This window comes from Trachypithecus francoisi, unplaced genomic scaffold (genome assembly GCF_009764315.1).
Source record: "Trachypithecus francoisi isolate TF-2019V2 unplaced genomic scaffold, Tfra_2.0 Lachesis_group8, whole genome shotgun sequence".
In the NCBI taxonomy this organism is placed as follows: domain Eukaryota; kingdom Metazoa; phylum Chordata; class Mammalia; order Primates; family Cercopithecidae; genus Trachypithecus; species Trachypithecus francoisi.
In genome coordinates, this window is record NW_022681473.1 from 118318901 (window position 1) to 118341211 (window position 22311).

At 48.0% G+C, this 22311-nt stretch overlaps 1 protein-coding gene and 1 long non-coding RNA gene across 3 annotated transcripts in view; one reads left to right on the forward strand and one right to left on the reverse strand.

Moving 5' to 3' along the window:
• ADAMTS8 (ADAM metallopeptidase with thrombospondin type 1 motif 8) overlaps nucleotides 1-3628 on the reverse strand; it is a 23157-nt gene extending 19529 nt beyond the window's left edge. The window contains exon 1 of the mRNA XM_033207023.1: nucleotides 2202-3628. Coding sequence (XP_033062914.1) covers nucleotides 2202-2924 — 723 coding nt within the window. The 5' untranslated portion in view covers nucleotides 2925-3628. The remainder of the gene's footprint in view (nucleotides 1-2201) is intronic.
• LOC117081226 overlaps nucleotides 1-21778 on the forward strand; it is a 27592-nt gene extending 5814 nt beyond the window's left edge. The window contains exons 1-2 of one of the 2 annotated variants that reach the window (XR_004436136.1): nucleotides 19977-20833; nucleotides 21296-21778. This is a non-coding gene — a long non-coding RNA (uncharacterized LOC117081226). Of the gene's footprint in view, nucleotides 1-19976; nucleotides 20834-21295 lie in introns of those variants that run through there. The other variant, XR_004436137.1, reaches the window with a different exon arrangement.
• The last annotated feature ends 533 nt before the right edge of the window (nucleotides 21779-22311 follow it).

Here is a 22311-nt window from a genome sequence, read left to right on the forward strand (position 1 = left end):
TGTCCTGGTCCAGGTGGGCTGGCTGGGTGTGCAGGTGCCAATGTGCAGCTGGGAAAGGTCCAGAAATGCATGTTTGTGGGGCATGGGGAGTGGGTCAAGCAGGGGCCAGATCACCCGGTCAGGAGTCTCATGAGGATGGCAATGCCTGGGTATCTCCGACACAGAGGAAGCCGACTTGTCTGGGGCAGCAAACCTGGACTTTAAGATGAAGGGAACAAAACCGGGTGCAAACCCCAGCAGAGTGTCCTGCTTCAGCAGCCGGGGCATCCTGGGGCCGGGCCTCAGACCATGTCTGCCTCTAGATAGCTAGAATGTCTGGAGATGTGAGTATGTCCCTGAGGCAAATACTCAGTTATCTCCAGCATCCAGGTGATCAGCTCAGAGAGTGAGACAGTCTGGCCCCGAAGGCTGAAAAATGGACTTTCTCTGCTGGCAGAGTTCTTGTTGGCTTTCCTATGTTTTGGTTCTCAGGCAAATGTCAGAATCTGTTCCGTGTGTGGAAATAGAGGGGCACAGCACCCCGCTCTGGGTTTGCAATGGGTGCATCTTAGCTTCTTTCTGGTGGAGCCCGCTAGGAGTCAGGTGTGGGGGTCCTAAAGAGATGGAAGAAGCCCTCTTCTCACCCCTCTCCTGCCACACTCGCTAGTACTTGCTTAAAGAAAGGAGTCAGAGGAGAGGGCTGGTGCTCCCACTGCTCCCTGCTCTCAGGGCAGGCAGGGAAACAGATATTAAAGCAGCGTGACCCAAAGCTCATGAGGCAGACTGCCTTGGCGGCCGGAGCTGCGCTGCTGTGCTTTGCGGGAAGCAAATACCACAGAGGCTTGCATGGGCGCCTGTCCGGGGTGTGATCAGCACCTGCGGTAGCCAGAGGAGCAGCCATGCGGACTCTCACCCACAGCCCTTCCCATCCTGTGCGTCTGTTTCTCCCTGGGTCTTTCCTACCCTGCCTTTCCCAGTGACAGAGGGTGGGAAAGATGGGGGTGAGAAACAGAAGGCCTCCTTGTCTGGACTATTCTGTACAGGCGATGCCTATGCCCTTGGGGCCCCCAGCAGTCAGGCACAGGCTGAGCCTAGTATGGGGTCCAGGCCAAGAAAGCCATCACCACAAAGTGTCAGCTTAGCTGCCGCATTGCCAGGATCCCTGTTTCAGGGAACTATGACCTAGGCAGGTCAGTTCTTCCTTCCCTGGCACATCTCTGGTTTTGTGCTCCTTAGGGGCCAAGAGCACCCCTCTCCTGGAAACCTTACCCTCCTTTCCTCTTGAAAAAGCCTTCACTTGGTCTTTAGGGGAGAAACTGGGGTTTAGGGCAACATAGACGCCTCTTGCTGAGTCAGCACCATCTTTGCATCTAGTTAGAAACGGTCTGGTTAGGTATCCCTTCCCTGGACTCTGTTTTTCTCCCCTGTTTAGGTAAGAGCTGTGTCTGGGCTAAGGGCAGCTGGGTGGACCAAGTGTGGGTCTGGCTTTACCAGAGACACTCACCCAAGGAGCTCCTCCCAGCCCCTGCTCCCCTCGCGTTTCCACCAAAGCTTCAGTTCCTGGGCTGAGCCCCTGGGCAGGAGTTCTCTGCCCCTCCCTCTTGTGCTGGCTGCTGGCACTGCCAAGTTCTGCTGAGGCTGAATGCCAGGTTGGCAAGGTAGTTCATGCCCCATTGATCACAACCAGCTGGCTGCACAGAAGTTGGGCAGCCCCTCTCCAGGTTCAGCTCCTTTCAAACAATGTCTTTTGCTTATGGCGACCTCCATACCCAAGGGAATCGGACAGCCATCTCTTTCCATCCCATCTGCCTTTCCCTGGGAGCCTCTCAGATCTGAGGCAGTAGAGGACTGAGAGGTGGGAGTGGGAGCTATTCCTAAACGCTCAATTTTCGTCTCTGCTGGGAGAGGCAGGTGCAGGGGAGTGCGTTGATACCCACTTTCGGGTCAGTGTGCCACGTGCCGCGGGAGATTCCGATGAGAGGGATGAGCGTCTGCAGCCCCCTCTAAACTGGAAGGGACCCGGGGGTGGGGGCGCAGGGAGCTAGGGTGGCAGAAGTTCAGAAAAGAGTTACTGCTCTTTCTCAGAAAGGAGAGAATCTCGTTTGGGGTCAGGCTGGAAAAGATGAGCGGGAAGGGTTTTTTGGAAGGGGAGATTTTAGAGACGCTGGGAGGCGTCTGGGGGGCCTCCGGGCACTGCGGCTGGAGGAGGCTCTCAGTCCTACCTGCAGGTCGGCCCCGTAGAAGGCAGCCATGGACGCATCGGCCACCAGCAGCGTCTCCACGAAGCGCGCCTCAGACACAAACCGCTTGGTCCTACTCGTGGCCCCCAGGGGCGGTGGCAGCTCGCTAGCGCCTTCTGCCTCCTTTTCTTGGCTCTCCTCCTCGCTGTCCTCCTCGTTGTCTCCTCGCTCCTGCCTCTGACCCGCTCCCGTCTCCACCTCCCACTCGGGTCCTCGCGGGAGGGGGCGGGCTCCGGCGGGACCCCAGCGCTGCAGGCGGTGCGGCTGACCCAGGGAGGCCCCCGCGCCCTGCGGCTGGATGGTGAACTCCTCACCGTCCAGCAGGAAGGAGCCGCTCAGCCCGCGGCACAGGCTGACCGCCGCCAGCGACTCGGGCTCCCCATTCACGGTGCCGGAGAAGAAGCAGCCGCGCAGCCCCCGCTCGCCCCCGGTAGACCGGCCCGAGCCCCCGAGGCGCTCGATCTTGAACTCGGGCGCCAGGAAGCTGTCGTCGGGCGCCAGGCGCAGCACGAAGCCCTTGCCGAAGGCGGACAGGTGGAGCGCGAGCTCGCCCGCGCTGCCGGGCAACCGCGTGGGCACCACCAGCTCCGAGGCCTGCCCCCCAGCTGCGGGCCGGGCTGGGGCGCCGCGGGCCAGCGGCAGCAGCAGCCGCAGCAGCAGCAGCAGGAGCGGAGGCCACCGGGGGGCGGCGGGGGCGGGGAGCATGGGGGCTGCGGCGGTGACTGCGCGCAGGAGAGGGAAGAAGCCCGCCCGGCGCGGGCAGGTGCTGGCTGGCCGAGCGCGGCCCGGCCGCTCTCTCCAGGAAAAGCGGAATCAATCAGATGCAAGGCCGACTCGGCCCGCAGGGCCCGGCGGCGGGAGCGCTCCCCCGGCGGCCCCTCTGGCTGGCGCAGCCCGCTCCTCCCGAGCCGCCGCCCCCGAGCCGAGCGCGAGCAGCTGGCCCCGGCCCGCGTGCGCCCGTCCTCCGCCCCTGCCCGCGCCAGCCCCGCGCAGCCGCCTCCTGCCTCCTCCCCGCCCCGGGAAGCACCGAGTGGGCTGCCGAGCCCTTCTTATTTATACTTCCTTCCCGGCTTGACATAAGAGGTTTATTTTTGATCTCTCACTATTCCCGTTTCCCCTCCCCTGGGATCAGAGAGAGAAACTGAAAAGAGGGAGAGAGAGGAGAAAAAAAAATTGGGATGAAATGCAAAACCAATCAGGCAGCGGGACCCGTCCGCCACCCTCCCCCTTGAAGTGTCAACTCCAACTTCTTTCCTTCCCTTTACGCTCCGACCCACGTTAACCCCTACCGTGCTGGACTGACCCTTTAGAAAGAGTTCTTGGGAGACCCCAACCGCTTCCTCCTCTGCGGCCAAGAGTCCAGGATGCATCCTCCGAAGAGGCTCGTGCACTGGTCTCAGCGACCCTGTTCGGATCCCTGCAGAGTCCGACTGCAGAGCCCCACTCTGTTCGGATCCCTGAAGATCCCTCCGGAGATCCGACTGTGTCGGGGAGAAGGTTCCAGACCTTTTCACTGTAAAGCACAACAGAGAGAGGGGGAAAAGGTCATGCTAAAATCATGTCCTCTCATCACTACTGCACAGCCTTCCTAACTTTTACTCCAAACTAAAGATCGGGAAAACAAACACAAAGCAAAAAACAATCCACCTGGGTAACCCTAAGAGGGACTCTCACGCCATGTTAGAGGGCAAGTGGGGCAGAGGCCAGCACAGTGGTAGGTAGCAGTGAGGTTGGGAAGTCAGCATTTCCCCAGGCGGGAAACAGACCTCCAGTCCCTGAAAACGGTCTTCTCTACTGGATACCGCTAGTTGCCCGAGACTTCATGTAAGGTCCTTTCACTGCATTGCCCACAGCCCCAGGTACAAATGTGTAAGAGGTGAATTCATTCTGTCCCATATCACCGCTGCCCCCTGGGGAAGGGGGTAGTACTCAGGAAGAGAGGGATGACCTGGGCTCAAGACCACAAAACTCCATCCAACCCCAGTCTCAATGACACAGGTCTGGATTGGGTGGAGGGTCCTGTTCTCTGCCCACAAACTCTAGACTCAACCACCAACTGTGTCTTTCTCTGAGTTGTCAATGTGGGTGATGCATTAGGAACCACTGGGATCAGGGTCTTTAAATCCTTTGCCAATTCACCTGCCCCCAGGTACCCAGCTCTGTGCTTATGCTGGGGATGTTGACAGTCGAGGTTATCGCGGATTGTTTTCAGCCCATCTGACCCCTTTCTGCAGCTGTGGTGGTTCAGCATGCATCTGAGACTCTCAGGGCTTGTTACCTCCAAAGAGGAGGCTCTTGCCCTGGGGAAAGTGCTGCCAAGTTCCCTCTAAGTATTCCCCCTCTCTTTGCTTTCTCAGAAACACAGAGGGACAGCTGTGAATTAGATGAAATGATGAACTTCCCACCCTAGCATGTGCAGAACCTCCTTTCCTGCATAACATATAGGATAGGAAGAACTTGAGTCTAGAATGTTTTGGGGAAACACTTCTAGGTGCAGGAGAATGGAAAGAATGGTCTCGTCAACCCTTTTCTCAAAACAAGCAAAACGCTTCATCCTAGCACAGTGCACAGTGCTCGGGACATCCTGTACAGTGCTTGGGACAGTCTGACCTGGGCAAGCAATGAATACAATTCTGTGTTGCCTCAGGGCTGTTGTAACAGTTCAAGGACTAGTTTTTACCTCCTTGAAGCCCCTTATTTGCTATTTGCCAGAGTACAACTCCTGATTTTTTTTTTTGAGTCTCACTTTGTTGCCCAGGCTGGAGTGCAATGGTGCGATCTTGGCTCATAGCAACTTCTGCCTCTCAGGTTCAAGAGATTATCCTGCCTCAGCCTCCCAAGTAGCTGAGACTACAGGCGGGCACCACCACACCTGGCTAACTTTTGTATTATTAGTAGAGACGGGGTTTCGCCATTTTGGACAGGCTAGTCTCCAACTCCTGATCTCAGGTGATCTGCCCGCCTCAGCCTCCCAAAGTGCTGGGATTATAGGTGTGAGCTACTGCGCCAGCTAACTCCTGATTTTCAGTAGCAGTTAGGTCCTGTAGGTTTTCCTTCTTTCTCGAGTGTAAGCACCTGGGAGGAGTGGGATTGAGGAGCATGCCCCGTTTCCCTTTCTCCTGCCTGGATGCTAAGGGCCAGAAGTGGGAGATTTAACTGGACCAAGGAAAGTCCTGAGTGTCCATGGAGCCTTCAGTTGTGAAGGCTCTGGAAGTTGCTGCTTAATTTTTATTTTTTAAATTTTTTTGAGATGGTGTTTCACTCTTGTTGCCCAGGCTGGAGTGCAATGGCGAGATCTTGGCTCACTGGAACCTCCGCCTCCCGGGTTCAAGTGATTCTCTTGCCTCAGCCTCCCAAGTAGCTGGGATTACAGGCTCCCACCACCATGCCCTGCTAATGTTTGTTTTTTTGGTAGAGACGGGGGTTTCACTATGTTGGTCAGGCTGGTCTTGAACTCCTGACCGCAGGTGATTTGCCCACCTCGGCCTCCCAAAGTACTGGGATTACAGGCGTGAGTCACCGAGCCCAGCCACTGCTGCTTCATTTTTTAAAATAGGATGAAGTGCCCCCATGGGTAGCATTTTGGAAGTTCTCTGTGGAGAGAGAAGTCAGTGAGTTCTGGATTTTATCCTTCCTCATTTTAACAACAAGGACATCACCAACACCACCACCACCCACCGCTGCCACACCACCACCACCACCATCACCACCACCACCCACCGCCGCCACCACCACCACCACCACCACCACCTGCTGACTGGTTGATTGACTGGCCGGCAGCCCGCTCTCCCTCCTGAATTTCCCCTTCCGCAGATGTGCAGTGCTGCTGACTTCCAAGGTAGCTCCTGCCGTTCGCAATGCAACCACAAGGTGTCAGGCTTACCTTGGCTATGTTAAACCCAGGACCCTTGCCACAGGGAGAGAGAAAGGGTGGGGAGTTTGTAGTGGAAGCTCTTAGAGGAATGGCAGATGAAAACAGTACAGCAAAACAAACATCCACAAATCAACCCGTGAAAATCGCACAACGGCATTCTGCCAATTCCGGATTTCTTACATTACTACTTTATTTCCCAAAATATATAATTAAAGCAGGGTTGCCAAACTACGGCCCGTGGGCTAATTGCTGCACACTGCTTGTTTTTTTTGTACTCTACAAGCTAAGAATAGTTTTTATATTTTTAAGTGGTAAATTAAAAAAATTAGAAAGAATATTAAAATTTCTTGACACTTGAAAATGGTATGAAGTTCAAATTTGTGTCCATAAAGTTTATTGGAATGCAGCCACAGCCAGCCACAGCCGTTCATGTACGCATTCTTTGCTCTCGAGCTGCGAGGGAAGGGTTGAGTAAGCCTAAAATATTTACTATCTGGCTCTTTGCAGAAAAGTTTGCTGACTCCTGAATGTAAAATAGCATCAATTTGGATTCCTCAAATTTGGAATCTGGGATTACTTAAGCTCACTATATACCATTCTTATGGAATAAGAAGCTCAAAATAATTTCTTGCTCTGGATATGAAAAGGAAATTATATAAAAAATGAAAACATCTTTGTTTTGTCTTTAATTCTGTATCTAGTAGTTACTTGTTATTTAATTCATCCTTAAATAATTAAAATATTTTTATGTTTATGGAGTCTTATACTGTAGGCCTATTGTGATTTTCATGTTTTTAGTCAACTTACATTATTAGTGACTGGTTATTTCTTAGTTTATAACTAGAGTTTTATATGGTATATATGATACATTTTTAGTGTATATAAGTTCCAGTATTCTTTAGAATTCCAGACTCCTTAAAAGGGAAGAAACATTGGTGATCATCTAATCCACTGCCACTCACATTTTGCAGAGAAAAAACAGAAATTCAGAAGTTTCAGTGACTTACCCAAAATGACATAACTAGTGATGAATTGTTTTTTCCAAATTACTCTCGTATCCCCTACATGAAGATTAAAAAAATTGTTTTGCTTTAGAACTTCATTTGCAATTCGTACATTTTCATTAAAGTTTAGTGTTTACTATGGGCCTGGGCATTGTTCTGAGGATTTTTTTTTTTTTTTTGAGACGGAGTCTCCCTCTGTTGCCAGGCTGGAGTGCAATGGTGTGATCTCGGTTCACTGCAACCTCTGCCTCCTGGGTTCAAGTGATTCTCCTGCCTCAGCCTCCTGAGTAGCTGGGACTACAGGCATGCATCACCACGGCCAGCTAATTTTTGTATTTTTAGTAAAGACGGGGTTTCACCATATTGGCCAGGATGGTCTCAATCTCTTGACCTTGTGATCTGCCCACACACACAGACACACACACACAGACACACAAACACACACGAAGACATTAAAGAGTCTGCCATGTTTGAGAAAGTGAGGAGTTCCCTGAGTCTGCAGTGTAAGGGGCCGCTGAGGCATGGCAGGACTTGGAGCTGGAACAGTGAGCAGGGCCAGTATGGGAAGGGGTGTATTCATCACCCTGGGGACTTTGGGCTTTCTCCCAGAGGGCAATGCAGATTCAGCCTCCCAAAGTGCTGGGGTTACAGGCGTGAGCCACTGCACCTGGCCGCACTTATTTTAATTTAATTTACTTTTCATTCAATCCTCAGTAATAATAGCTTCCATCTTTTGAGTGCTTGCCGTGCACTAGGCACTGTGCTGAGCAGCTCATTTAATCATCATGCCAATCCTCTGAAAAAGACATCTTACAGACAGGTAAAGAAATAGGTTTGAGAGGTTAGAGAACTTGCTTATGCTAATAAGCAGCAGAGACAGGATTCTTAACCAAGGTGGAATTCATAAACTGGGAATTAAATATAACAGTTTTCTGGTGAGACTGCGGTGCACCGAATTAGTGTTCCTTTGAGTAGAACCAAAGATTGAATCGTTGTATTACAAAGCTGGAAGAGACTCCAGGTGTTCATTGGGCCTGTTGTTGGAGATCTTGGGAGAATGGCACTGCTTTAAAAATCTCAAAGAAGGGAATAAACAGCTTCTCTCAAAAGCCTGTGCTAGCACTTAAATAAAAACAGTTCTTTCTTTCTAAATCAAGTAATACCATTTTTGCTACAATTCATGTCAATTTTCTGTAAGTTTGGCTATTGTGCAATGGCTGTGACTCCACATTGCCTGTAATAAAGGATTTCCTTGTCCTCATCCATCATATCACTGAGCACACGTCCCAGGCAGGCAATGTCTGATTCTTGGCATCACTTTTGTGCTGACAGTTGCCTTGTATTCCCTTTGGCATTCAGGTTTCTGTGATTGCCACCTGCATGTATGGAAGCGTTTCTGTGCGCTTAATTCTTCCTTAGTCCTAGATAGTCTCTCTTTTTGGAAACTTTAAAGTTTTTCAGTATTTATAATTTTTTTCTTTTTTTTGAGACAGAGTCTCACTCTGTCACCGAGGCTGGAGTACAGTGGCATGGTCTTGGCTCACTGCAATCTCCGCCTCCCAGGTTCAAGCAGTTCTCCTGCCTCAGCCTCCTGAGTAGCTGGGATTATAGGCGCCCACCACTATGCCTGGCTAATTTTTGTAATTTTAGTTGAGATGGAGTTTCACCATGTTGACCAGGCTGGTCTTGAACTCCTGCCCTCGGCCTCCCAAAGTGCTAGAATTACAGATGTGAGTCAGCCACCATGCCTGGCTGGAAATCATTAAATCATATCCCTGAGGCCACTTTAAGTTCAGTCTCCTGTAAAGTGCTAGCTACTCTGATTATTTTTCCTGCCATCATCTGGTGTTCACAGCCTCAATGGACATGCTCCCGATTCTGTGATCTGTATCAGGGAAAACCAGATCTAGCAGAAACTCTACTGCAATATTGACATTGTCTTGCTTGCTAATTAGATTTTAATTGATTTTAATACACCGAGAAACAAATTCACAAACAATCCTTTCTGTTCCTGCCATTTGTATTTTTAGTGACTAACTGCCAAGTACTGGGTTCCCAAAGTTGCAGAAGAGATGGTCCCTGTTCTCCCAAGATACAGTCTTGTGGAGGAGTCTAGCAAGACACTCGTAAAAGGTTGCCTAAGATTCCATGTGTGATGCGTCCATGATTATAATCTGTGGTTACTATAGTACCTGGCCAGTAAGAGTTACTTGCACATTTTAATATTATATGCAGTAACAATTGCCACCGTGAGAACCGAGACATAGGTCGTGCCTGTCTCACCACATTATGGCCAGAAGGTGGCACTGTTGGAACTTTCTGTCGCTCGCTCGCTCGCTCGGTCTCTGTCTCGCAACTTTCTAAAAAATTAGGCATCACTACCGTGTCATGCCAGTATAGAATAACAGTCCTTCAACATTGTTCAAAAAATCTAAGCACACAGCAATTTCTCATAGCCAATCACCGGAGCCAGTTGAAGGAGGCGCTGTCCTGTTCCTTTGTTTACCGTGAGTCGTGCGTCTTTCCTTCCTGTTCTTCTTTCTTCACTTTGATTTCTGCTCTTCATGACACCCGTGTCTCTAATTATTTCACAGGCTAGGAGAGCTGACAAAGCTGAGATGACTCCAGGGCCGGGGACCACCTTAATCATAAGGCCTGCTTGGTTTCTGTACACCCTAATTAATTCATGCAAACGTACATTTCTCCCAAATCTTCACTATTGATTCTAACCACCAGGTGGGAGTCTTGGCATATTTACCTTTTGTAAGTCCTATAAGAAGAGGGTCTGAAAACTCCCTCAACAATGGATCTCACTAGCTACTTCACCGCTTCTGAGCTTATATATATATATATGTAATATGTGTAAATGTATTATGCAAACTTGCAAAACTACACCCATTTATCTTTGTTTCAGAAGGAAAGAAAAGAGAAATGCAGGAAAGGAGCCAGGATCTTCAGGATCCGGGGTGATTTCTCCGAGCAGATAGGCTGCTTATTGAAAGTCATTGTAACAAGTCCCAATATAAGTCCCATTGTAACAAGTCCCTTTTACGAGGGACTTGGAAAAACTACCCAGTTCTTATAAATGTGCTTACAATGCTTTAGAGTTGAAGTGCTGAGAAGCCTACTTGGCAGGCAGTAGGCATGTTTATTTTTTTCTGTCATCATCCTATCCTCATCATATATATTCCCATCTGGTCTGGCGGAATAGTGGTAAAATATTTAAAATGTATCTTGTCACCTTTCCCCTCATCCTCAGGGTCTCTTGTTTTAAAATCACCTAGGGCTCTCCTCTGACCTTCTGTTCTCATGAACAGGGGGGAGCCAATAAGCCATGAACACTTTGTTTTGATAGCAAATACTACTAGAAAAGTTTGAATTTTAAGAGACCCGAGGAAAGGGAAGCAAAATAAATAAACGACTAATAGTAGAATTTCAGACACTGTGGCTCTAGCATGAGGGAGCAATATGGGGGCCAGTGACACATGCCAGGGCCCCAAAGTAACTATGCTACCCGTCCCTGCTTGCATGGCTGCAGAACTTTGCACAGGGAGGTATTTCCCATTCCTGGAAGTGTTTAAGCAATGACACGAGCGCCTGCACGGTGATAAAAGAGAATTCCTGGACTGGGCAGGAGGTTATAGGACCTTGAAGGACCCATCCCTTCTAATTTAAAAATATTCTTTAAAATTTAAAAAAATATTAAAATTTTTTCTTGATTTAAAGAAAAGATCTTGCTGTGTTGCTCTGGCTGGTCTTGACTTCCTGGGCTCAAGTGATCCTCCTGCCTCAGCCTACAGACACTGGGAGTAGCTGGGACTACAGGCACATGCCACCTTGCTGGGCCTAATTTTCAAATAGTCTTGAGCAATGGAGGATTATTTGGATTCTGGGTAAGAAACACAGAGTTTTGTTTTTGTTTTGACTTTTAGATATCTACGCCCAGTGCAAATTGTGCAGCTGTTGATCCCGCTTCCTGAGGTTATAGGAGTTCTTTCCTTTTGTCAGAACATTCTCTCTGGCAGGCCGCTCTGTCTGGAGTCTCCTCATGCTCATTGGCATTGGAGAACTTTAAAGAGAGACATAGACAGTAGAAGGGAATGGAACTTAGGAGATCCCTGTCTCTAACCTCTTTCTTTTCTGATGGGGAAACTGAGACCTATTTGGTCAAATGTCATTTGACCAAAGTCACACAGCTGGTTGGCAGGAGATTCAGGGGCAGAATGTACTGTTCTCTTTATGTCACACTGAATGCCACTGTCTCCTGAAGAGCAGGATCTGGGCACGACATGACCAAGTCCTGGGGTTGTCTGGAGGCAGGGCTGACAGTTCAGTCTGGGTCCATGGAGCGGGGTGGGACGTGCTGATACAGTTCAGCATCCTCCCTAACCCAGTGGACCATGTTATCTTCATTCAGACTGCTCTCTTTTGGGATGTTTGGTTTTTCTTTCTTCACGAAAACAGCCTTCTATTCTGGAGGAATTCAAAATGTCTATAATTTAGCCATATTTAGTGACTTACAAAGGAGTGTTTTACCCTGTGTAAAACTATTTAAGCATGTGAAGGTATCTTCTGATTCCCTCAAAAGATGATGTTGAAAGTAAGAAGGCCTGAGGACTTAGGAAGAGAGTGAGGTTTAGAGCAGCCACGTGATGGGAGAGGAAGAGGGAGAGGGTGGGGATAGATGTTGCCTTGTGCACTTACATGGAAAGCATTTTAATTAGCATTGAAGCTTCAAATGTTGAAAGCTTTTTTTTCACAGCTTGCCTCGTGTGTGTGTGTGGACACCAACTCACATCCAAACCTGCCCACCCGCCTACACACACGTGCACACACACGCATTTTGGTGGTGCTGGGAGAAGTGGTACACCTTTCTGTTTCTCCTCTTTCTCATTTTTCCTCTTTTGCTCCCATCTCTGGGCTCCCATCCTACTCTTCTCCTTGGACTTTACCAGATTTTCTTCTTTCCAGCTCCCCATTCCCTGTATCTTCACTTTCAGTAAGTAATTCCATTAACCTACTCTATGCCACAAATGGTGCTACACACCAGAGGCAAAGAAATGCAAAAGGTAGTTCCCGTGTTCTGATCACCTCTTTCATCAAGACAGCTCCCTGTCTGGCGAAAGAAAAAGTTAAATAGCCAAATAAATATAATGTAATGCTGCAAGCACAAGAATAAAGCTATGGCCGCAAAACGTGGTACACAGAGTAGTAGTTCAGTAGACATCTATTGTTGGAAGTAATACATTATGAAAACCCAGAGAAAGTAGTGATAGTTGTGTTTTGATGGGCAGGCAGCAGGTTGGGAAGGATTCCATTTGAGTGACATTTTTGTTGGACTTTAATGAATGAGTAGGAGTTCACCAGGCATTGGAGGGAGGAAATACACACACACACACAGACACACACACACAGACACACACAAACACACACGAAGACATTAAAGAGTCTGCCATGTTTGAGAAAGTGAGGAGTTCCCTGAGTCTGCAGTGTAAGGGGCCGCTGAGGCATGGCAGGACTTGGAGCTGGAACAGTGAGCAGGGCCAGTATGGGAAGGGGTGTATTCATCACCCTGGGGACTTTGGGCTTTCTCCCAGAGGGCAATGCAGATTCTTTGAAGCCTTGTACTCAGGGAAGTGACATGACTGTATTTGTCTTTGGAAAGACAGCTCTAGCAATTATGTAGAGTGAGGATTGCATTAGTGGAGAGATTGGATAATGGAGACCTGTCAGGACATGACTTCAGGAGATGGCGGGAGCCTGAGTTAAGAAGTGGCGGCAGGGAGGAGCGCGGGGGCCACGGAGAGAGAGATGAGTCTGCCTAGTGGAGGCCTGAGGTGAAGAGAGATTCCATTGGCCTAGCTGGGAAAACAGCGGAGAAGAGGTGTAGGTGGAATATGTGCATTGCTTTGGGTGTGTGTGGGGTGGAGGAAGAAGTCTGGGTACAATTTTGAAAGAGGAAAACAAAGACAATCCCAAATTTCACAAATATTCATACAGCTATGTGCCTGCCTTTCTTTCTTTCTTTTCTTTCTCTTTCTTTCTTTCTCTCTCTTTCTTTCTTTCTTTCCTTCCTTCCTTCCTTTTATTCTTTCTTTCTTCCCTCCCTTCCTTCCTTACTCCCTTCCCTTCCCCTCTCTCTTTCTTTTTTCTTTCTTTCTTTCCTTCCTTCCTTCCTTTTTTCTTTCTTTCTTCCCTCCCTTCCTTCCTTACTCCCTTCCCCTCTCTTTCTTTTCTTTCTTTCTTTCTTTCTTTTTTTCTCTTTCTTTCTTTCCTTCCTTCCTTCCTTCCTTCTTTTTTCTTTCTTTCTTCCCTCCCTCCCTCCCTCCCTCCTTCCTTCCTTCCTTCCTTCCTTCTTTTTCTTTCTTTTTTTTGACGGAGTCTCGCTCCGTCGCCAGGCTGAAGTGCAGTGGTGTGATCTTGACTCACTGCAACCTCTGCCTCCCGAGTTCAAGCAGTTCTCCTGCCTCAGCTTCCCGAGTAACTGGGACTACAGGTCTGTGCCACCACGACCTTTTATATTTTATAAAAATATAAAAAGCTAAATTTTATATTTTTAGTAGCTACAGGGTTTCAGCATGTTGGCCAGGCTGGTCTTGGATCCCTGACCTCAAGTGATCCACCTGCCTTGGCCTCCCAAAGTGCTGGGATTATAGGGGTGAGTCACCACATCCGGCCGAGCAATGTGCTTTCACTTCCACTTCAACTGCACACGACTGCACTTGACTCCCAAATCTGCCTTTCTGGCCCCCATCACTGCCTGAGCTTCATCACACGTATGTATTGCCACCTTGATATCCAGAGGGTCCTTACCTAGCCTGAAACAGAATTTTCCCCCGTTCCTCCATTTCTCTTCTTTTCCACATTTCCTAGAGCACAGATGACATCTGCCTGTCAGTTACCCTTCTTGCTGTCTCCTCTCCCTCCACAGCTGGGGCCTTTCCAGAAGCAGGAAGCACTCCTGGTTTTCCTTTGCTGATTGCAGTGACTTTTACCCAGTTGGGTTCTGTGGTCAAGTGTCTTCCAGGTGGCCTGTTGGCTGATTCAAAATGTCAAGGTGGGAGGTGCCGATGTGGAGGAGGAGGTTCCTGGCTAGTTCAGGGAGAAAAAGGAGAGGGAGGGTGGAATCTTCACTTGGAGTAACTTGACTTTTGGAGTCTCACCAACCACAGCTTGAAAGCATTGGGCAAGTTGCTGGGCCGCTCTTGCCAGCTTGGCTAAGAAGTGACATTACTGGATCCTATCACCTCTTGGCTCTCAACGATGACAAGAGAGGCTGCACAGAGGTGCAGAGAGGAGAGAGTGAGGGGAAGCATGATGTGGAAGGCCTTTATGGAGGAGACAATATCTGTTTCCTCAGTGGAGCACTGGGGAACCCATGATGGGAGAACAGTAGGGTCTGCTGGGCGCCTCAGGCTCTGCTCTGGGAACTGTGTGCAGGTGGGAGGTGGGCCTGAGCCAGGGCAGCCGGAAGCAGCTTTTCTTCTATGACTGGCCAGGCTCAAACACTAGTTTTATGTTCTTCTTTAGTTAAATACCAGAGTTGTCTGCCCTTTAATTTCCAATGTCCTTGAGGATCAGAGAAAACTCACATCTATAAGCTTCGTGCATATCAGGTTCCTGGAGGCTCAGTTGTAAATTGTACCTGCCTCTTAGGCCCATGCTGTCTCGTTGACTGTCCGTGATGCTCACTCCCATTGCCTACTCACCTCCCACTTCTAGAGTGAAACACATTCCATCTGAAGTGAGATGATGTGCATTGACCATTAGTAAAAGAGAGGGCCAGATGAGCTAAGCGTTCCACACAACATTTTTTTTTTTTTTTGAGATGGAGTCTCGCTCTGTCGCCCAGGCTGGAGTGCAGTGGCGCGATCTCGGCTCACTGCAAGCTCCGCCTCCCAGGTTCATGCCATTTTCCTGCCTCAGCCTCTTGAGTAGCTGGGACTACAGGTGCCCATCACCACGTCTGGCTAATTTTTTGTATTTTTAGTAGACACAGGGTTTCACCGTGTTAGCCAGGATGGTCTCGATCTCCTGACCTTGTGATCTGCCTGCCTCAGCCTCCCAAAGTGTTGGGATTACAGGCGTTAGCCACCGCACCCGGCCCCACACAACATTTCTAAATGAGATGCCAGATGAAACATTTGAGGTTGAGAGCTTGCTAAATGGAAGTTCTCCCATCCTGGCTCTGTTGGGCTCAGAAAGAAGACTGGTGGATGAGAGCAGGGTGAGTACACAAAATCCATTGCTGTGCATGCACTTTTTATCAGCTTCTTTCACCTTAGGATAAATGAAGACACTGGTAGCAAATTTTGAGAGATGGGAGTGAGGATGCATGAGAAGAATTAGAGAGAGCAGCAGAAAGCATGGCATCAGGGAGGCCAGACAGGGACTGGAGAGGGTACAGGGGAGAGGGGCGTGCTGGGGGAGAGAATTGACAGTAAGGTGTAAACCACAAGGGGCTGCTGCCTCTGGGTTTCCACAGGCTACTTGCCTACCCCCTAAATTCACCTAGATGAAGAAAGTAAGAGTCTGCAGCTCCCCTCAGTTTTTCTTGGCGGAACAAATCAATAAATTGCAGGCTCCTGCAATAGGAACTGTATCATACTTTCTGATTACAAGAGTCCTAAATAATGTTATTCACTCTGTGGGCTTGATGTGTCATTACTAATGATAATGAGACTATTCTTTCTCTTCTGTAAGTAGGGGATTCAAAACTCCAGGAAGCATTTAACCAGCATCCCAAAATAAAGCAAATAGGGCTGGGACTGGGCCCTGGTTTGCTGACCTGCAATTCTGGCAGTGAGTTAGACTGATCCTTGCTCTTGACCTCTCAGTCATATAAGGGCTGGTATGTTAGGCTCAGGTCCTGGCATGGTCTTTCTCATTTTCAGGTATTTTCACAGCTTACTTCTAGTGGGAGAATAAACTTTTCCTCCTCTTTGGGCATGGGCAGGTCTTTCTTTCTTTCTTTTTTATATTATACTTTAAGTTCTAGGGTACATGTGTCCAACGTGCAGATTTGTTACATATGTATACTTGTGCCATGTTGGTGTGCTGCACCCATCAACTCGTCAGCACCCATCGACTCGTCATTTACATCAGGTATAACTCCCAGTGCAATCCCTCCCCCCTCCCCCCTTCCCATAATAGGCCCCGGTGTGTGATGTTCCCCTTCCGGAGTCCAAGTGATCTCATTGTTCAGTTCCCACCTATGAGTGAGAACATGCGGTGTTTGGTTTCTGTTCTTGTGATAGTTTGCTGAGAATGATGGTTTCCAGCTGCATCCATGTCCCTACAAAGGACATGAACTCATCCTTTTTTATGGCTGCATAGTATTCCATGATGTATATGTGCCACATTTTCTTAATCCAGTCTGTCACTGATGGACATTTGGGTTGATTCCAAGTCTTTGCTATTGTGAATAGTGCCACAATAAACATACGTGTGCATGTGTCTTTATAGCAGCATGATTTATAATCCTTTGGGTATATACCCAGTAATGTGATGGCTGGGTCATATGGTATTTCTAGTTCTAGATCCTTGAGGAATTGCCATACTGTTTTCCACAATGGTTGAACCAGTTTACAATCCCACCAACAGTGAAAAAGTGTTCCTATTTCTCCACATCCTCTCCAGCACCTGTTGTTTCCTGACATTTTAATGATTGCCGTTCTAACTGGTGTGAGATGGTATCTCATTGTGGTTTTGATTTGCATTTCTCTGATGGCGAGTGATGACGAGCATTTTTTCATGTGTCTGTTTTTCATGTATGCATGTCTTCTTTGGAGAAATGTCTGTTCATATCCTTTGCCCACTTTCTGATGGGGTTGTTTGTTTTTTTCTCGTAAATTTGTTTGAGTTCTTTGTAGGTTCTGGATATTAGCCCTTTGTCAGATGAGTAGATTGCAAAAATTTTCTCCCATTCTGTAGGTTGCCTGTTCACTCTGATGGTAGTTTCTTTTGCTGTGTAGAAGCTCTTTAGTTTAATTAGATCCCATTTGTCAATTTTGGCTTTTGTTGATGGGCAGGTCTTTCTAAGCCTCTAGGAGTTAAAGAACAAAATTCCGAGAGGCTGCAAATCTCCCAAAATTGTGGGCAGAATTTCATATGTACATGTGCCTGGATGTTTGTCAGGGATGAGGTTTCACAATGTTTATGGCATTCTCCAAGGCCCCAGATGGTTAAGGATTGCTGCATTAGAGCCCATGTGATCTATGTTGATATCCAGTGAGTTGAGTTCCTTTAGTGTCTGTATTCGTCTGTTCTCTCATTGCTATAAAGAAATACCTGAGACTGGGTAATTTATAAAGAAAAAGAGGTTTAATTGGCTCATGGCTCCACAGAACATACAGGAAGTATGATGCTGGCATCTGCTTCGCTTCTGGGGAGGCCTCAGAAAACTTACACTCATGGTGGAATGTGAAAGGGAAGCACATACATCATGTGGCCAGAGCAGGAGCAAGAGAGAGAGAAGAGGGAGGTGCCAGGCACTTTTAAACAACCAGATCTCCCAGGAACTCACTCACTATCACAAGATCAGCATCACCTGGGAAATCCGCCCGCATGGTTCAATCACCTCCTGCCAGGCCCCACCTGCAACATTGGGAATTACAATTTGACGTGAGATTTGGGTGGGGACACAGATCCAAACCATATCCATGCCCTAGTGCACAGGCAGCAAAGCAAAAATGAATGCAGTGGGAAAAATGCTCCATTGGTGTTTTCTGTGGCTTCTTGTTGATGCTCCAAAGACAGTGGGCCAAGTCACTTTAGGGCCATTAAGCTAACTGTTGACCCACAGTAGGCTCAGCTTAAAGGCAACTCATTGGATTCTCATGAATTCTATTTCAACTAGCTTGTGAGCATGTGTTCGAGGAGTGTGAGGAGTATGTGTATGGGAGGAAAATGGGGAAGAGCTGAGTGTGGCTGGAAGTGTATGATACTGGGGTGCACCCATGGTATGAGTCAGAATGGGAAGATGAAAATGGAAAAAGGATGGTCTTACCAGAAGAAAGGCAGCTGAGGTCAGAGGAGTCAACAGGGCTGGAATTTAACAGGGGAGGAGTGTTTCAGTCATACATCTGCTGCTCAGTGATGAGGTGATCTTTGTCGAGTCACTCAAACTCTGAGTCTTAGTTCTTCTTACTCAAAAAGGAGATGTTAATAACTCCTGTCCCATCGCTCCCCTCTGCAAGTAGTTTTGTAAGGATGGAATGATAATAGATATCAACTTATTTACCAATCATAGGGTATTTTGTATATGTCAAGTATTTTTATTAGGAGGGAGGATGAGCTAATGGAAGAAACCATGCTACCTGGGAGAGCAATGAATTTCGTATTGGGACCTCGTCTGGCATGCAGGAGCCTGGAGGTGGTCCTTTGCTGGAGATGGGGCGGGGGCCTGAGGCTCAAGGTCAGGCTCAATCTTGAAGCTACTCTTTGTTGATGGTGGTGGGAAAAGGGGCATACTAGGAAGAGTAGAGGAGATAGAAGCTTTTTGGCAGGAAAAACTAATTGCTTTCTAAATCCCTAGACAGGAGTTGAGGATTTAGCATCCATCTCATCTGCATTTTAGGCATTCTCCTTCAACCAGCCTAAAGGCTAAAGGTGCAGCTATACACAGAATAGCCAAGAGTTCCCGAGTAATTTGCACTGGGGCGTGTGTGTAAATCGATACAATAAATGACTGAATCAGGGAGCCTGAGATTTGAGGGGGGGCGGTGGCTGTTATTTAAGACGGCCTCAGGGGGATTCAGGGTGAAAGGAGGCAGCCTGGAACTATTGTTTGTTGAGTTTGTCCAAGCCAAATCAAGACTCTTTGCTCTAATTTCCTAGCATCCAAGAGAACAAATACAGGAGTTAGCACCAGAGAGACTCCTACTTAAACGCTTAGCCCCAGAGTCAAAAACAGAGTGGGTGGCTGAGAGGGAAAAAACAGAGTTAAATATTTCCTCTGAGTAATGAAGAATGAACCCAGGCCAGGGCTATAATTCATGGGGCCTTAGATGAATCTCCAGCTGCTTCAGCCGTCTCTGCATCTGGGAGAAGACCAGCCAAGAGCTCCAGCAGTTGTGGGAGCCAGTGGATGATGGCAGCTCAGTCATTTAACACTCACTGGGCCTTCCAGGGGGCTTCCTGAAGCCTGTGCCTTTCTATACTTTGCCTGCTTTGCCCACCTCTGTGGCACAGATTCCAAGAGGAGCAGATTAAACACATCTGGGATTTTTAGGGATCTTTGGTAAAGAATGATTAAGTCCTAAAGCTCAAAACATGATAAATTTGTACATCTGTTTTCATGCTGCTGTGTAAAACCCGATTTAAGTCCTAACATGGTAGGCCAATGATTTAGAATAGCTAGTCAGGAGAATTGGGAGACTCTGCTAAGTCATTTCTCTGCCCAGTAAAATCTTGCCTAGATCATAGTGCTTGTCCCTCCACCCCGTTTTTCTCCTTAATTATTTTCTCCCGAAGAGAGCCTCCAGGATGCCCAATTTCACAGGTAGGCAGAAGTGATCCTTGGTCCAGACGATGGTGGATAATCAGGATCTGGAAGAAGTGAAATCCACCGGGCATGATGGCTCACGCCTGTAATCCCAGCACTTTGGGACGCCAAGGTGGGTGGATCACAAGGTTAGGAGTTCGAGACCTGCCTGGCCAAGATGGTAAAACCCCGTCTCTACTAAAAATACAAAAATTAGATGGGCATGGTGATGGGCACCTGTAATCCCAGCTACTTGAGAGGCTGAGGCAGAAGAATCGCTTGAACCTGGGAGGCGGAGGTTGCAGTGAGCCGAGATCGCGCCACTGCACTCTAGCCTGGGTCACAGAGCAAGACTCCATCTCAAAAAAAAAAAAAAAAAAAAAAAAAAGAAGTGAATCCAAACCTAATCCTTGTGGCTGCCTCCTTCTGGCCTCAGTGAGTTACCTTTTTGGGCTGATCTTCTGCCTGGAACCTGCTGCATCCAGCTGGCTTGACCAGGAAGTTAACACTTCCTCTGGGGACTGTCGTGGAGACTGGTATAATAGGTAAGGAAGCCCTGCTTTTGATGAGTTTCCAGGCAAGTGTGGCTGCAGCCCAGTCTCGGGAAAAGGGATGAACACACAATTAGCAAAGGGCAAGCAAGTTCAAATGGACTCTGCCTATGCTGGAAATGGAATGCGTATATGCCAGAGGAACTAACAACAAAAGAGCAACCAGAGCCGTGTGAGTTAAATCAAGGGGCTTCCTATTGGAGGTGAGGGTTATATAGACAGGCATGGATGAGGCTGAGAGGGCATTCTGTATGGGAGGAAAGGCTCACATAAATATGCATGCTGGAAGAACAACTTCTGATCAGGAGCACTCAAGCTAATGAATTTAGCTAGGGCCAGGCTTTCAGATGAAGGCTTTCAGATGAAGAAGGGGTCTGTACTTGGGCTGAGACCTGGAGGCTGTGAAGAGGCCAGCCTAGCTGGTGACGGACAGAAAGGCCAAGTTGGGGGTCTTAGATCTGACAGATGGGCCAGGCCCCCAGTCGTTCTCTGGGGGAAGAGCTGCTTTTTTTTTTCTTTTCATTTTCATACCTTGACAGCCAGTTGCTTTTTATTTCCTGAGGATCTTAAGATCACAGAGGGCAGGAGAAGTGAGAACTCCATGCCAGTTGTGGAGTCCTACTATGGAAGTGGGACTTGGAGCCAGTGTGGAAATTCCCGAGCAGAACCGGGAGAGGACATGCCCCAGAAAACTTGAGAAGGTGATGACAGCAGTCAGCTTGGGGGGCTAGTAGAGACTGGTAGCGCTAGGAGTAGTAATAATAATAGCACATAAGAATATTAGCAGTACTATTAGATAATATTTAAGGTACTTTTAAAATATACCAACCATTGCCAAACACTTTGGAAGTATAATATTAACTCATTTAGTCCAGGAGGTGGGTAGAATTCATATCCCCATTTTAATAATGAGAAAAGTGAGGCTTAGGGAGGTAGAGCAATTGACCCCAAGACTGCACAGCTAAGATCTGTTGGAGGCATGCACACAAGGCCCTCTGACCATGGGCTCTTAACCACTGTGCTATGTTCCCTTCCACAGGCCTCAATCAGTCCTGTAATATTTGACCTGGTTGTTATCTTAGATATTATCTAGACCACAGATTTCGGATGCAGTCCTCTGGCTGAAGACCTCTGAGCTAGGATAACCACTTCTCTTTTGACAGATGAGTCAGAGAATCAGATCAGTGATAGAAGTGGAGTGCCAATCCTGAGTCTCACCTCTACTCAAGTGCTCAACATATCCCTAGATCCTCAATTCCCTGGCAAAAGTGATTGGATGGAACCACAGACTTCCAAGAGGGGACAGTCAAGCATTAAATACGAGAATGCACATATAACTCTTGGTGCAATGTTTTAGCACATACTAAGCCTGCAATACATGCTCATGCCTTTGAACAAATCCACATGGCCAGTTTCTGTGCTCAGGGGTGAGAACAGCTGGGCTGTGATTGGGGCAGGAGGAGCAATAGGTGAGGAGGGGCTTCCTCTCTCCAGGCCTGCCATCTTGACTGACATGCTGCAGCCCTTGCCAAAATCCATGGGTCAGAATGAAAGTAAAATGTCGTTGGAAACCTTGCAATCCACCATTAAAACTGCTGGGTGTAGTAAAACAATTGCTTGCCCCAAATAAATGACTTATCCTTGCTGTTGGTTGTCTGCGTTTCTCTTTAATTATAGGCCCTCTTTGAACGCTCAAACACACAGGGCCTTTGTAAACTTGAACTCCCTCTCTCACACACATTCCTCCCATACACATACACTCCCTTTCATTTACAGAGTGTAAACACCCATCTCTCACTCATTCACATAATGAATTTCAGCTCCTTGCGTCCCAGTCAAGGAGAGGCCTCACTAGAATTATGGGCATCGGAGCCATCTTCATGTTCCAAGGCCCCAGGGGGCGCTTCCAAGAGTGGATCCTTTATGGGCAGAAGATAATGGGCAAAAAGTGCTCTTCACTGATGGACTAGTCCCAGCCTTTTCTCTACTTGGACAATAGAGTTGTTTACTTGAACAGCCACTTCCCTAAAAAAATTCCCAAATTCTCCCACATCATCCCCTTTATGCTTGAAATCATCACACACTCCCTTCTTTGTCCTCCCCTCTTGCAAACTCAACTCAGAGCCCTTTGGCTCCAGAAAGATTTTCTAGGTATCAGGAGAGACTAGCAAAGCCTCCC